The 16,785-nt window shown below is 46.2% G+C and overlaps 1 protein-coding gene and 1 non-coding gene across 3 annotated transcripts in view; one reads left to right on the top strand and one right to left on the bottom strand.

The window, feature by feature from the left end:
* GRHL2 (grainyhead like transcription factor 2) overlaps window positions 1-16,423 on the top strand; it is a 169,293-nt gene extending 152,870 nt beyond the window's left edge. For both annotated transcript variants that reach the window (XM_040261981.1, XM_040261980.1), the window contains exons 15-16: window positions 11,335-11,399; window positions 13,468-16,423. In XM_040261981.1, the coding sequence (XP_040117915.1) occupies window positions 11,335-11,399; window positions 13,468-13,582 (180 nt within the window). In that variant the 3' untranslated portion in view covers window positions 13,583-16,423. The remainder of the gene's footprint in view (window positions 1-11,334; window positions 11,400-13,467) is intronic.
* On the bottom strand, window positions 9,862-9,965 carry LOC120879163. The gene has a single exon (XR_005724729.1). It is a non-coding gene; the product is annotated as a U6 spliceosomal RNA (small nuclear RNA).
* Window positions 16,424-16,785: the final 362 nt, after the last annotated feature.

Genomic DNA, 16,785 nt, shown 5'->3' with positions numbered 1-16,785 from the left:
TATGATTTCTGACTCCCCTGTACATTTATGTTGCAGAAGATATAGATTTTTTTATAGTGATGGAGTGGAGGAGGAAATGGCAACCCACTCCAGTATTCTTGCCTGCGGAAGCCCATGGACAGAGGAGCCTAGCAGGCTACAGTCCATGGGGTCACAAGAGTCAGACACGACTGAGAGACTAAGCACAGCATAGCACATAGTGATGGAGACAATAGGATTGCTAAGGGCCAGTCCAGAACTTTTGTTAGTCTGGAAAACTGCTACATTGAAATAGCATTTTGGGCTACGGAGTAATATGTCAAAATGTATATATAAAACAGTGCCTGTGAGTGGAATCATGCACTGTGTTGTCTTTTGTGGATGGCTTATTTCACTTAGCATGTTTTTGAGGTTCATCAAGGTCAGTTTTCGTCCCAATCCCAAAGAAAGGCAATGCCAAAGAATGCTCAAACTACCGCACAATTGCACTCATCTCACACGCTAGTAAAGTAATGCTCAAAATTCTCCAAGCCAGGCTTCAGCAATACGTGAACCATGAACTTTCAGATGTTCAAGCTGGTTTTAGAAAAGGCAGAGGAACCAGAGATCAAATTGCCAACATCCACTGGATCATGGAAAAAGCAAGAGAGTTCCAGAAAAACATCTATTTCTGCTTTATTGACTATGCCAAAGCCTTTGACTGTGTGGATCATAATAAACTGTGGAAAATTCTGAAAGAGATGGGAATACCAGACCACCTAACCTGCCTCTTGAGAAACCTATATGCAGGTCAGGAAGCAACAGCTAGAACTGGACATGGAACAACAGACTGGTTCCAAATAGGAAAAGGACTACGTCAAGGCTGTATAGTGTCACCCTGCTTAATTAACTTATATGCAGAGTACATCATGAGAAACGCTGGGCTGGGAGAAACACTGGGCTGGAAGAAGCACAAGCTGGAATCAAGATTGCTGGGAGAAATATCAATAACCTCAGATATGCAGATGACACCACCCTTATGGCAGAAAGAGGAACTAAAAAGCCTCTTGATGAAAGTGAAAGAGGAGAGTGAAGAAGTTGGCTTAAAGCTCAACATTCAGAAAACGAAGATCATGACATCTGGTCCCATCACTTCATGGGAAATAGATGAGGAAACAGTGGAAGCAGTGTCAGACTTTATTTTTTGGGGCTCCAAAATCACTGCAGATGGTGACTGCAGCCATGAAATTAAAAGACGCTTACTCCTTGGAAGAAAAGTTATGACCAACCTAGATAGCATATTCAAAAGCAGAGATGTTATTTTGCCGACTAAGGTCCGTCTAGTCAAGACTATGGTTTTTCCCGTGGTCATGTATGGATGTGAGAGTGGGACTGTGAAGAAGGCTGAGCGCCGAAGAATTGATGCGTTTGAACTGTGGTGTTGGAGAAGACTCTTGAGAGTCCCTTGGACTGCAAGGAGATCCAACCAGTCCATTCTAAAGGAGATCAGTCCTGGGTGTTCTTTGGAAGGAATGATGCTAAAGCTGAAACTCCAGTACTTTGGCCACCTGATGTGAAGAGTTGACTCATTGGAAAAGACTCTGATGCTGGGAGGGATTGGGGTCAGGAGGAGAAGGGGACGACAGAGAATGAGATGGCTGGATGGCATCACCAACTTGATGGACATGAGTTTGAGTGAATTCCGGGAGTTGGGCATGGACATGGAGGCCTGGCGTGCTGCGATTCATGGGGTCCCAAAGAGTCGGACATGACTGTGCGACTGAACTGAACTGAACGTTGTACTATAAACCAGTACTTTGTTCCTTTTAATGGCTGAATAATATTCCATTGTGTGAATATACCCATTTCATTTTCCTATTCACCAGTTGATGGACATTTGGATTTTCACCTCCATCTTTTGGCTATTGTGAGTAGTGCTGCCATAAGCATCCGGGTGCAAGTTTATTTTTGGATACTTGTTTTTTTCAATTTTGGGGGATATATATGAGGAATGGAATTGCTAGCCAGACACAAAAGATCACATTGTATGATTCAATTTTTAGGAAATATCAAGAATAAACAAATCCGTAAAGACAGAAAGCAGATTCGTTGTTGCCAGGAGTTCGATGAAAGGTCAATGAGGAAAGACTATTTTGTGAGTTTCCTTCTGGGCTGATGAATTGTTCTGAAACTACATAGTCCTGTTGTTTGCACAACATCGTGAATGCCCTAAATACTACTGAATTGCACACTTGAAATGATTTAAGTGGGGAATTGTATGACACGTAAAAAGAATTATTTGTTCACCTGAAATTTTTTTTAAAAAAGCATAAGAATGTTACCAATGCACACTGCCCACCCTGTGGTTGGCATTGTTAGGCAACACAGAACAGGGCATGGAGGACCACCCTCTAGGAAAACACGTGAATGCCCGGCTTGGTAATCTCTTCTGTTCTCAGGATTTGCCATTGGAATGGAGTTTGTCATTACTGAATCTGCCCCTGTAAAGGGAAAACACAACCAGAAATGAACACAACAAAAAGTGTGAGCTCTACCTCTTCAAAAGAACCAAGATTTTTTAAATGACCCTAAAATCACTGGAAGATTGATTTACGAGCTAGAGGGACCCTTTGGATAGAGTTCATACCCTTCATACCCTGTGTGCCTGCATGCTAAGTCGCTTCAGTTGTGTCCGACTCTGCGACCCCATGGACTGTAGCCCGTCGGGCTCCTCTGTCCATGGGATCTTTCAGGCAAGAATAGTGGGTTGCCAGGTCCTCCTCCAGGGGATCTTCCCCACCCTGAGATCAAACCTGAGTCTCTTATGTCTCCTACATTGGCAGGGGGATTCTTTACCACTAGTGCCACCTAGGAAGCCCTTCATATCCTTACTGCTGCTGCTGCTGCTAAGTCTCTCCAGTCGTGTCCCACTCTGTGCGACCCCATAGATGGCAGCCCACCAGGCTCCTCAGTCCCTGGGATTCTCCAGGCAAGAACACTGGAGTGGGTTGCCATTTCCTTCTCCAATGCATGAAAGTGTAAAGTGAAAGTGAAGTCGCTGAGTCGTGTCCAACCCTCAGCGACCCCATGGACTGCAGCCTTCCAGGCTCCTCCGTCCATGGGATTTTCCAGGCAAGAGTACTGGAGTGGGGTGCCATTGCCTTCTCCAATGCATGAAAGTGTAAAGTGAAAGTGAAGTCGCTGAGTCGTGTCCAACCCTCAGCGACCTCATGGACTGCAGTCTTCCAGGCTCCTCTGTCCATGGGATTTTCCAGGCAAGAGTACTGGAGTGGGGTGCCATTGCCTTCTCCGTTCATACCCTTAACCTGGCCTTTAAGATCATATTACTGAAACTGACTTAGCTGTTTCAAGTGCACAAACCTAGACCTCAACCCAGATTCCAGTTCTGCTGAATTGGAGGTGGGATGGGGATGGAGCTGCAGGAAACTATATTTTTAACAGTTCTTCAGGGAATTCTTAGATCAACCAGTTGTGAGAACCACTGATCTAGACCAATTCTAAACTGATTGATCACACCTTTTTCCTGGTGTCTTCCTTTCCTGTCTGTGACATCTGTTCAGTGCTACAAGTGTTTGGTAGCTGTGGTCTCGCTGGATCACAGTGGGGTTCGATATCACCTTCACTTCCACCTGCACTGTGACTAACTCTGTTTATTTGTTTCTCTCTTCCCCAGTGGAATGTGAAGTTCTTGAGAACAGGGACTTCACTCTTGCTGTCTTCTGTGTGTCCCCAGGTCTTTAAGCATAAGTATTATGCTTGATTGACTGAATCGAGCATGCCGCCATGCCGAGTGCTATGGGTGTGGCACATATTCAACGTGCACTGTTCTCATTTGATCCTCAAAATATCCCTGTAAACTTGGGAGGTCAGATGTCATCGCCATCCTTTACAGGTGTGGGTGTCCTGAGAGGTCTGATAGCTCCACAGAGTGGCAGAGCCAACTTAAGCCCTTCAGCAACTTAAGTCCACTTAGGGAGACATCCACACATGAAAAGTTATTATAAGAAGAACAAACATTCCAAGCCACAGCTCACATCAACTAAAGGAAAGAAGCTTGGGCAATAGTGAGCCATCAGGCAAGAGGTGTGTGTGTACTGCTTTGAACCACACAGTCAGGGTTCAAGTCCTGGCTCTGACACTTCAGGGTAGTGAGCAAATTTCTCAGCCTCTCTCTACACCCCAGGTTTATCACTTCTGAAACCAGAGTAATGATAATATGGCCTATTATTATGAAGATAATGATAAAACGAGATGTAGAGTTGTTGCGAGGATTAAGTGAGTTCATAGATGTGTTTAAAGCAGCACATAGAGTATGCTATAGGTAAGTATTTATGTATAGTGGATGACTGTATGTGCTATGGGGTGGGGAGGCAGACGGCGTCCCTCTAACCAAAGGGGCTAAAAATAAGGGTGTTCTTCCGTGGTGAAGCTGGCTAGGGTGCACAAGGAAAGGAGGGTTCATGAACCTGGGAGCACCCACTTCTATGCCGCTGACTCATTCATGCATGGAGATACAAGCCTGTCCCCCCTGATTCTATTGACAGATCAAATGCAGTCACCTAGGAAGTATCTGCAAGCAAGAGTCACCGGGTTTTAAAAGTGCATCCTAAAGCCCACACTCAACACTTTATAACCCCACAGAAAAGTCACCGGCTTCCAGAACTGGCAGCTGTGTTAGATGCCTCTAGACCAAGCAGACACAGTCCTGCGTTGGTGAAAACCAATGGGTATTTGTTCCGCCTGTCACAGGCCAGAGGTTTCTGGGAAAACAGAACTCTGCACTGAGTGAAAGTCTAAATGTTCCAGACCATCAGGTAGTCAGTAACATGTTGATGAGATATGTCCAGGACCTGGGAGCCTCCTGGGCGCCAAGGAAATTTTGTGTGTGTGTATGCGTGCTCAGTCGTGTCTGACTCTGCGACCCCAGGGAGTGTAGTCTGCCAGGTTCCTCTGTCCATGACATTCTCTAGGCAAGAATACTGGAGTGGGTTGCCATGCCCTCCTCCAGGGGATCTTCCCAACCCAGGGATTGTGTCTCCTGCATCTGTCAGGAACCTGCGTCTCCTGCATCGGCAGGCGGTTTCTTTACCACTAGCGCCACCTGGGAAGCCTGCCAAGAAAGTCTTAGGGATCCTTAAAAATATTCATCACGGGCTTTTAAAAATGATGGATGTGTTTGGGAAGTTCAGACGACTTGAAAAACAGAGAAAAAACTAAGCACTCCTAATGCCTTGCTCTGAGAACTGCCGCAAAGCACACGCTTTCCACGCACACGGAAGGGGGATGCTGCAGTGAGATCACCCAGCTCCTGGGCAGAACGATTCCTTTCCGTAACCTCCTGACAGATGGCCAGCTTCCTCCACATGCTATCTGGCATGGTCTCGCTTCTTTCCAGGCTTCTGGGTTTGGCAAAGCACACTTCCTTGCCTGGCGTGGAGGCAGAGGATGCGGTGTGAAGGTGGCATTTTATCCAGTTGCCTTTGCCTTTGATGATTGCACAGAGGCCAGGGCTTTGCCCTCCTGGAGACTGTTGCCCTTGGCACCTGATGCCTGAGCCCACTTTGCCAGTCTCGCTCCAAACAGTCCCAACATATGCCTCTTTTCTCTGTAAGTTTAGAATCCAAAACCAGACTGCCAGACGGTTACCCTTTTAATCTTGTCTCTGTCACTTCTTAGCTGAGGCACCCTGGGCAAGTTACTTAATGACTGTAAGCTTGAGTTTCCTTGCCTGAGAAACAGGTCTCATAAAAGCACCTGTTCTGTTGCAGTGATTCAAGGACTGAGCGAGTTAATAGATACAGAGCTCCCCATGCCCATATGCTAAGAACTTAGTAAGCACTCGGAAAATGCAGGCTGCTGCTGCTGTTCCAGGCAGACCCAAATCGAAACTGGAGTAATGCAGATTTATGCAAATTTCCTCACTGTTATCAACTGATTTGTGAGCTGAGTATATGCATTCATGCTTTGGAAACTGGGAGTCAAACCCCTGAAAAGAGAAGATCCAAGAATCAGATTCACTTCTCTTTCAGAAAAGATGTGAACTTGCTGATGTTGAGGAGAAAATAGAACACCTTTTCCTTTATTTATCCATTTCATTTTAAAAACAAGTTCCAAATGACACCAACCAAAAGTCAAAACCCAACACTAGCAGGTCAAGCAACTCATAATGAAAAACTTTTTATTTATTTATTTCACTTTGTGGCTTCCTCTTTCTGTTTAGCTTTGCAGCTGGATTAAATCAATGTTTTCCACCTTTTCTTGGAAATTATTCTTTACTTTTCCAAAATTGTTTCCATCTCTTCTCCTTATTGTGGTATGATTTGAAAATAAAGTTTCAACTGTCTTCTGCACCCCTGCTCTCTAGCCCCCCGACCCACTGGATGAGAGGAGCCTTCTAGAGCCTTTGTCTCTCCCCCTCCTCTCCTCCTCCGCTCATTAGGACAAGTCCACTGAAATGTTTACCGCGCACTGCCCCCACACACGCCAGGCTTCTGGATGTTCCTAAAGTAGTTTATTGCTTTCTCTAAGACACGATTAGATTTTTCCTCCCATTGTGTTTTTTTCACTTCAAGAACCCTTATTTAACACTTACTTCACTTCCCCAGTCCATTTACCTATGTGTGTGTATATATATATAAATAGATATATATTATATGTGTGTGTGTTAATCGCTCAGTCATGTCAGACTCTTTGCGACCCCATGGACCACAGCCCACCAGGCTCCTCCGTCCATAGAATTCTCCAGGCAAGAATACTGGGGTGGGTTGCCATTTCCGTCTCCAGAATATATTATATACATGTCTATAATTCTATATCTATATATGAACTATATGTATGTATATAAAGAGTTGTGTATAGAGAACTATAGTTATCTATCCATATATAATGTATATAGATATATAGAGTATGTCTCTCTCAATGTGTGTGTGTATATATATATATATATTTTTTTTTTTATTTAATGGTATAACACTGGTTACTTGTTTCTTCCCCCTTTGCTTTGCTGAAGTCTTTCTTTTGTGTGTTCTGTTCAGCTAGAGATCTTTTATGAGTATTTTCTTCAAATGGGATTTTTTGAATGAAATGCATTTGTTAAATGCCATTCTTTAACCTGAGTATTGAGGGAGAGCTTGTCAGTGTACAGAACTCGTGGGGTGACATCCCTTTTTTCAGTAGTCTGTAGTGGTTATTCCACTTTGGTTTCCAGTTTTGCAGATGCGAAGACTGAAGCCAGGTTCATTCTTTCTCTTTTCTTTTTTTAGTATTAGTATTAATGTTAATAACTTGTACTTTCTGTCTGGGAGGTTCCAGGATGTTTTATTTTTATTCTTACCTTTGGGGATCTGGCACTTTTCACAATGGCCAGATGCACGGCTCTTTTCTCACTGATCCCTTCTAGGATTCAGGATACCTCTCCTGTCTAAAACTGTGGTCTTCTATTATTTAATGGTTTTCTCATCTCCATTTGCTCCTTTTTCTCTGCCTGGGACTTTGAAAGTTCGAAAGTGTTAATTTTTCAGTCGTGTCTGACTCTTTGCAACCCCGTGGACTGTAGCCTGCCACGCTCCTCTGTTCATGGAATTCTCCAGGCAAGAATACTGGAGTGGGTAGCTATTCCCCTCTCCAGGGATCAAGCCTGGGTTTCCAGTGTTGCAGGCGGATTCTTTACCGTCTGAGCCACGTCCCTGACATCCGATATGGTTGCCTCTATTCTTCAGATCTCCCTCCCTCCCGCTCTCCTTTTATTCCCTTCCTGATTTCTGTCTATGCTGTGTGTCTTTGCTTTGCACTTGAGGTTTTCCTAATTGACCTTTCCTAACTCGATTGGTTTGCTGGATCAACCACCTAGCCTTCAACTTATTTACTGAACCTGCATATCTTTTAGTTCAGTCATATTTTTAGATCAGGATTTTGCATGTGTGTGTGCTATACAGCAGTCTTCCTAAATGCTCTTTTATGTTCTGTTCACATGGATACCTTCCACACAAGTTCTGTACATGTTCTTTGCCACCCCACAGGCCAGGTTCTTTTATGTGCTGGGCTCATTTGGGCTCCAGTGCGGCCATGGGGCAGTAACGTCAGTGATGGAGCGGTGGGGACCACAGGCAGGCTGTTTGTTTTCCAGTCTCCCTTTGCTTCTCAGCCCTCAGCCCAGCTGTTCTGCTCCTTTGGGGCTTGGGGGAGAGGTGGGGGAGGTCTTCCTATGTATGAGGGATGGACAGGTGGGAATCTATGATTCTCTGGAGAATAAGCTCTTCCCAGGAGACAAAGCTATCCCACCTTTGCCCCGGAGCTATTTGGGCTCTTTCCCCAGGCCCTGCTAGACCACCGGGTAGTCAGAGTCCCAAACCTCACCAGCGCCAGCCGTTTGTGCACAGCGCGAGCTGTTTGTGCAAGCACCAGCCGTTTGTGCAAGCGCCAGCCGTTTGTGCACCGCGCCAGCCACTGGACTCAAGAAGTGGGTGGATTGGATTTGGGAGAGAGAAAGTATTTCGAGTAAGTCTCTCCGGAACGCCATCTCCAAACTACTGTTATACTGTTTTATATTTATGAAAATAAGTCACAGTCACTGTAAAAGTAAACAGGACAGAATTATGCAAAGTGAAGAGAAAAATAATCTTGTTTTTGTCCATTTTTCCAGGGTAGCCACTGTTAACAGATTGATGGGTTCTTCAGATGTTTTCTATTTACTTACATGTGTGCATGCGTGCTAAGTCACTTCAGTTGTGTCCTACTCTGTGCAGCCCTATGGACTGTAAGCCCTCCAGGTTTCTCTGTCTAGGGGATTCTCCAGGCAAGAATACTGGAGTGGATTGCCATGCCCTCCTCCATGGAATCTTCCTGACCCAGGGATCAAACCCGTGTCTCTTATGTTTCCTGCATTGGCAGGTGGATTCCTTACCACTAGTGCCACCCAGGAAGCCCATTTACTTACACACATATTTTTAAAAATATACAAGCAGGATCACACAATATACACTGTTTTTCTATTTGTGTTTTTTCACTTAATATGTTTCCATGGGGTTGCAAAGAGTCGGACATGACTGAGCAACTGAACTGAACTGAACTTAATATGTTAAGGACATTTTTTTCATATAGGCATTGTGCATTTCTTTGAATGATTATATGACTTCATGGTTTTTAACTGAGCAAATATCAAAGTGTGCTTAATGGTTGTTTTCTGTGTTATGAACAGCGATACTTTCAAGATGTATGTACTTACATACATCTGACTGTATTTCTGTAGACCTGATTACTAGATGTGGACTATTTGGGTCAAGAGATATATGCCTTTTAAATTTCAATATCTTCTGCCAAACTTGCCTCCAGAAAGGTCGAGCTTGCTGCTCTCCTGTTTACAGACTAAGAGAGTTGCTGTTTCTTATCCTTTGGCTGTCACTGTATTATCAAGCTTCAGTTTTTGTTGCCCTGATAAAGAAATCTTCTGGTTGCTTTAATTTGCATTTTTAAGTTAGTGCGGTGGTGCATTTTTTCATTTGTGTATTGTCCTATTGCATTTATCTGAAATTACTTATGTTGTTTTCTTCCTTTTTTCAATGAACTTTTTTTTTTAATTGAAGCATGATTGATTTACGATATTATGTTCATTTTAGGACATTTTAGGTGTACAGCCAAATGGTTCAGGTATATATTTTTTCAGATTATTTTCCACTATAAGTTGTTATAAGATGTATTGAATATAGTTTCCTGTGCTATACAGTCTGTCCTGTTGTTTATTTTATATACAATAGTATATATTTGTTAATCACAGACTCCTAATTTATCCCTCCCTCTCCCCTCCTCACTTCCCCTGGTAACCATCAGTTTGTTTTCTATGTCTTGGAGCCTGTCTCTCTCTTGCAAATGAATTCATTTGTATTAAAGGATATGGACTGACTCAGGAGCCTGCATATCATCCTTGTGCAGGGGCCATGCTCAACTTTTCTGTATCAATTTTAGTGTGGTGGTGATTTCGTTGCTAAGTCGTGTCCGACTCTTGCAACCCCATAGATAGTAGCCCGCCAGCCTCCTCTGACTGTGGGATTCTCCAGGCAAGAATACTGGAATAGGTTGCCATTTCCTTCTCCACAATTTTAGTCTATGTGCTGCCAAAGTGAGCTCGTTTGTGGTATGCTCAGCTGCTCAGTCGTGTCTGACTCTTCGAGACCCCATGGACTACAGCCCGCCAGGCTCCTCTGTCCGTGGGATTCTCCAGACGAGAATACTGGAGTCAGGTGCCGAGCTCTCTTGCAGGGGATCTTCCCGACCCAGGCATCGAACCCGAGTCTCCGGTGTCTCCTGCATGGGCAGGTGGGGTTTTTGCCACTAGCGCCACCTGGGAAGCCCTAAAGAGAGCACATCGGTCCTCCATTTATTTGTTTTTGGCTGTGTTCCGTCTTCCCTGCTGCCCGGGCCTTTCTCCAGTTGCAGTGGTGGGGGAGCCTGCTCTTCCTGTAGTGCACTGGCTTCTCACTGCGGTGACTTCTTTTGTTTCGGGGCACAAGCTCTAGGGTGCTCAAGCTTCAGTAGTTGCAGCTCATGAGCTCAGTGCTTGTGGTTCCTGGACTCTACAGCACAGGCTCAACAGTTGTAGCTCACAGGCTTAGTTGCTCCGTGGCATATGGAATCTTCCCTGATCAGAGGTGAAACCTGTGTCTCCTGCGTTGGTAAGCGGACTTCTCAGCACTGAGGCACCAGGGAAGCCCCTAGCCTTTTACTTGCATTCCTAGATGTTCTTTCTAATTGAAAGAAGTTAGTTCCACATCTGTCATTTCTGTTGCCCACAGAAATGTTTCCCAGTGTACTGTCTGTCCTCAGTTTTTTAAAAGGTAGTTTTTGCTATACTGGTATTTTAAGTATTATGCTGTGTTATCAATGTTTTGGCCTTTTTTCTTTAGGTTTCATACTTGCTTGGAAAGATCTTCCTTATCTAAAGATAATATCCATACAAAGAACTGATTCATGGTTTCTTCTTGCATGGTTTCATCTTTCACATGTAAATCTTTGATGATGTTTATTCTGATGGAAGGAGTAGAGAAAGGATCCAGCGTAACTTGTTAATTTTTTTCTACCTATTTAATCCAACATCATGACTACAGTCCATCTTTTTCTGACTGAACTGAAATGACACCTTTATCATAGATCAGGTTCTCGTGGGAATGAATCTTTTGCTGATTGATTTGTGGTGTGTCCAAAGGGAGAGCCTTGCAAATGAGTCTTTCTGAAAAGCTTGACTCATGAGTGAAGGCCACTGGCACCCAGGAACATCTCCAGGACAGTGATGTTGGAACTTTCTCTCTTGCTTCTGCTCGGTTCCCCTTCCACACTCATCTGCCTTTTTGTTACTGGTTGCAGATTTCTGAGAAATATGGGCTGCCCGTGGAGAAGATAGCAAAGCTTTACAAGAAAAGCAAAAAAGGGTAAGAAAGAAACCGAATTTCAGTTGACTTCCAAAGCAGATATGTCTACACAGTGCCTTTATAAAAACAAGATGACGCCCATCTTTTGTTAGTTCTGTTGTTCGCCTTTTATAAAAATTGTGTGTCATCTTCCCAAAGGAGTGCTGAGCAGCTTACCCGTGCCCTGCATTTTCAAGATCTTTAATGAGAGAAAGAGGAGTGAGAGTGCATTGTCATGGTATCAGCCGAGATGACCCCTCCATGACAGGATTAGTGGGCAGAGTAGAGGGGTCTGGAAGTGGGGAGAATGGCCTTTGGGCAGAGAGCTAAGTTTGTTGGGAATGACTACTGCTCTTAAGCTCGGTCTCGGGGCAGCACAGTAGGAATACAAAGGATTCAGGACATCAGGGATTCTTCTGGGGTCGTTATTAACAGAATGATCAAAGTGATTACTGAACCTGCTTGTTCTCAGTGTTAAGAACAATAGCTCTCGTTTATCTGGTCTTCGGTAGGTTCTGGGTCCCCTGCTAAGTTCTGTTATTCCTCATCACTCAGTGAGGTAGATTCTCATCCCTAAATTATTGCTGAGGAAATCGAGCCGGATGGAGGCTAAGCATTTTGCCCAAAGTCTCGTGTTCAGTAGGTGAAAAGCAGATTTAACCCAAGTAAACTTTCGTGGCCCCAAAGCCCAAGTATTTAGCTTGTACATTCTGCTGTCTGCTGCCTCCAGCCCTCTTGGGGCCTCCTGTGAATGAAGCTATAAGCACAGTGGCCGTGGAACAGGGTTTAGTACTGGAAAAGGGTCTCCAGTGAGTCAGCTTCTGGATCCATTTTCTTACAAAAAGCAGAAAGTTGATCTTTAAACTCTTCTCTGGGCCTTTTTCATAGAAGAAATTGATGATCTGGGATACTGGGGACTTCCAAGTAATGGGGTCTCTCAGTTAATTTGGAGTCAAGCGGGAAACCCTTTCCATTTGAGCCCTGGTTGAAGAGCTCACTAAAACGCATGTTCTTTCCAAAGTCAGTGCAAGAGGCTGAGTGGATTCCTTTGATGGTGAGATCTGAGTGGTGTCTCAGGGTCTCATGCTGAGCAGAAGCCCTGAGTGCTGATGTGTATGCCGATGGTAGCATTTCACTTCCACGGGGTCCGGTGTCAGGCCCTGGGCTAAATACTTTAATCCTAACCACAGCCCTCTAAAGCAGGGTTGTTATTCTTATTTTTGTGGAAGAATAAACCGAGACTCTGAAAGGCTAAACAACTTGCCTGATGACACATAGCTGTAAAATGATAGTCACTTCTCAAACGAAGGTCTGTCTGACTTCAAAGAAGGGGATTGGCTCGAGGACTTGTCTCATGGACAGACCCTGAACGTTGTTGGTTTTCTTAAAATGAAACCCAGCTCAGATGGTTAACTAAGGGCTAGGTCACATGTGATAGAGTACGAACTTCAGAGTGAGGCAAAGCTAGTACCCAAACCGAGCTCAGCCTTGAACCGGCTGAGTGAACCTGGGGACATGATCTAACCTCGCTGAACTCAGGCTACTCAATTGCAACATGGCGGTGATCGCACCTGCCTCCATGGTTGCCGTAAGGACTGAACACAGGTTTGCGAAACAGACACCATGCTCGAGGAAGGGTAGCCGCAGCTCTGGTTTATTTTCCTCTTGTAAGTGCAGAGGAAAAGGTGTTTTCAAGAGGCAATATGGTTTAATGAAAAGAGTTAGGAGACCTAACTCTTTAGATCCAGTCTCCGTCAATAGTTAGCTCTGTGATTTCAGGCTCTGTTAACTTTTTCTAGGCTTCAGTTTACCAGTCTAGAGAGCCAAAGGTTTGGGTTGAATGATGTCTGACATCCCATCTCATAAGAAGTTCTGAGAAATCGAGGTTTTACTTCCCTCTAACTGATGTCTGGGAAAGAAGTACAGTGAGGGCCTCTCTCCCTGCCTGTCTCCTCTCCCTTCCACCCCCCACCCACCTCCCTGGCCTCCCTTGTGAAAGAATGGCTGAGGGAACCCCCAGCCTGGAGCCTGCCCTTCACTGAGCACCTCGATCATGGCATCTTTGTTTCCCCCCACACTTACCCCGCAGCATCCTGGTGAATATGGACGACAACATCATTGAGCACTACTCGAATGAGGACACCTTCATCCTCAACATGGAGAGCATGGTGGAAGGCTTCAAGATCACACTCATGGAAATCTGAGTCCCACTCTGGGCTGCAGCCCTCAGGGCCTTCCTCCCCGGGGAAGTCGGAGGCCCCGGCCCCCAGGCCCCGCAGACCCACCTCACCCATCCGACAACTGCTGTTACACGACTGCGCTGGGGAGCGGGGCGAGGCCCGAAGACCTGGGCTGGGATCCCTGCGTTTGGGCCACCCAAGCCCCTTGGGACGGGGCCTTGAGCCTGTCACATCCTTATTTATTGTCCACCTTTTTTCCGGAGCCCAGGGCCCAGGGCCCACCAGGACTCTGCAGGTCACTGCTGGCTCCAGCTGACACGGGCTGGAGCTCTCCCTTTCAGTCCATTGATCCTGAAGAGCCTGAGGGAGCTCCCTCCTGCCATCTCACCCCCGATGTCTCCTGAGCGGCTGGACAGAACAAGCCGCTTCCTTTATCCAAGGTTGGGGGGAGGTGGACACCCCTTCCTGATCAGAAGCCTTCAGTCTGCTCTGAGGAAGGTTATTGGCGGGTACCCCCAGGGGTTCCTAGCGAGTAGCCACCAGGCCGTGTACAGGAAGACATTTGGCCACTGTGTAATTAGTAAGTAACCCCGAAAGTGTGCCTGGCTATCATGTACATAGTGTTTATAATATCGCAATAATATATTTTACCTGTGGTATGTGGGCATGTTTACTGCCGCAGGCCTGGGGGAGGCACATACCTGGAGACCCTGCTTTCTCCAAGAGGTTTCTGCCTCCGTGCTGTTCAGAAGACATGCTGGGCGAGGGACATGGCCTTGAGGGTGTCAGGCAGTGGGTGCCAAGATGGTTGCCCCCTGTGGGCACACCTGAGGCCCCCCCGTTCCCTCTCTATGGGCACTAGCTGCCCCAAAGGCCCGCTGAGTTTGTCTCATGGCGATGAGCTTTGCCTGACTCTCCCTCTGAGCTATCTATGGGAAAGGTCGGATTGTGTGAGGTCCCACCTCCTCCAGCTTTGGTGTTGGTGCCGCCTGAACTTTCTGGAGAGGCCACAGGGACTTGCCATCGGGGTTCCATCACTGGGTCTGCCACAGAACTCCTGGGCTTTTGTGAGGACCCGGCCACTGTGCAGCGTCTCACAGTTTACAAGCACATCCTCATCTCAAGTGGCTCCCTGGAGGCCCAACTGCAGTCCTGAGATGGCTCAGCTCTGACCGCCAGGCTTGGGCTGCCTTCTAGGGCTCAGCCGGCTCGGGGAGGCTGGGCTGCTGGATGCTGGATGGGTGTGAGAAGACCCCGGGAGCCCTGGCGCTTCTGAAACCAGCGTCTGGAAGATGGAGAGAGAACGCTTGTCCTCCTACCAGGTATCCTGGCAGATGAAGAGGAGGTGAAATGCTTCCCCAAACAGTCGCAACATCATGAACCATCCGGGCCACAGTTCTCTTTGAGGGGACAGGTACACAGTCTAGGGGTTCAGGTTCAGCTTTGTGAGCTGAAGCATAGGTTTCTGGTAGCCACACTCCCTAGGAAGTCCCAGATCTAGGGCAGGTTCTATGGAAGGGCCCAGATTTGTTTGTGAAGCACTTTGATGTCTTATCTGGGGGCTTTCTCTCCAAGGGCTCCCTGCCTCCCTGCCCACCGAGGCCAAGAGTAGGACAGAAGGGCTGCTTTCAGCCCAGCTTTCTGTCCTTGAGGCTGCAGAGGATTCAAATGGGCTGGAGGGCAGGTGCGTGCCCAGGAAGATCTCTAGGTGTGGTGAGGGGGCACCTTTCTGTGTCTTCTGGACGCGTTACTCCTCCCTGTGGTGCCGAAGGTCGCATCCTGGATTTAGCTCTGCTCCAGTCTGTCCCCTCGTCCTCCACTCTGTGACTCTCACATCCTGGACCGGCATGTGGTACTAATGGGACTCAGTATTGGAAATGCATGATGTACAATGTGCCACCATGCTCCTTGCCTAAGGGGTGATTTCAGACATGATTGCCAGGCCCAGTGGTAAATACTATCAGGCCAGGGTGTAGGACTCCAGAGTAGGGAAAAGAGAAACTCTTTGACAATCAGACATGGGTTCCCTGACCTTCTCTCCCCAGCCTCTGAGGACAAAATGTTTCTGGTCCTGCCCTAGAGGCAGAAGATGAATCCAAGATACTTCTGCCTTTGTCTTAGGGCCCTGGGCAATCATTGTGTTCTGCCAGAACAAAGCATATGAGGTCAGTGCCAGCAAAGGGTGGCACACAGTGTGCCCCCCCATCCAATCTTTCCCCACCTCACCACGTCGTCCTCTCTGCATTCTCAGTGTGCCCGTGGCTTGGCTTCGATGTGGCCTTCACTGTGTGTGAGCAGAGCTTTGATGAGCAAAATTGTCCAAGGTGGGGGAAAAAAAACACTCCAGAGAAATGGGGAAACTTGCCTCTTTTTTTCTTTGGTTTCTTAATCAGACTGAAATAAATAAGCTTTAAAAATTCCATGTAAGATGAGGGACATATGCAACAAGTGTTTTTCTTATACTTACCCCAAATGCTTAGACTTTCTGGGAAATTGGGTCCAACAGAAAAATGCAGTCAGATGTCATCTTGGAATTGGATCCTAAAAGACTAAGGCATGTCCCAGCCCAGAAACTTAAGAAGCATGAACTGAATCAAACATTTATTTTCCTTCTTATTTAAAATTATGAAATGCAACAGAAGCAGGGGGTTTGTGCCAAATTCTACGAACAGCCCTTTCGTAAAGACAAGCAAAAGAGATTGCGAGATGGACAATTTGTGCTCATGTTTTTTTTTTTTTAAAGGCAAATGTAACTTAATAGTTTTGTAAATGGGAGAGGGGGAATCTATAAACTATAAATACAGTTATTTTATTTTTTGTACATTTTTAAGAAGAAAAAATAAATATTCATAATGTAAGAGTAAACTTCAAGTGTCCCGTGTTTTCTGTGAGGTGGTTGTTGGGGCTCTTTGGCTGATTGGGAAGAAGCCTCTGTGTGCGCTGGGAAGGTCCTGGGCTCCCCGTGGGCACCTCAGGTCCTGGGCTTCAACACAGCAGGCATTTCCTCTTCCGGTTGCCCCATTGTGCCTCCACCCCAAGGTTGAGTAAGAAGAGGCTGAAGACATCCATCACCACGCCTCCAGTGTGACCACAACAGGCCACCAGGATGGCTGCTCTTTCAGTTCCTTGGGGTGGGGAGTAGGCTCTGTCCGTCCTTTGTCTTCCTCACTCCCCACTTAAATGACCACAAGAACCTTTGATGTCCTTTAATTCATCTTCACCCACCT

The sequence above is a fragment of the Oryx dammah genome, unplaced genomic scaffold, assembly GCF_014754425.2.
Source record: "Oryx dammah isolate SB20612 unplaced genomic scaffold, SCBI_Odam_1.1 HiC_scaffold_19, whole genome shotgun sequence".
NCBI classification, from domain to species: domain Eukaryota; kingdom Metazoa; phylum Chordata; class Mammalia; order Artiodactyla; family Bovidae; genus Oryx; species Oryx dammah.
Note: the sequence above shows the minus strand (reverse complement) of the source record. Positions and strands in the feature narration are given on the sequence as shown.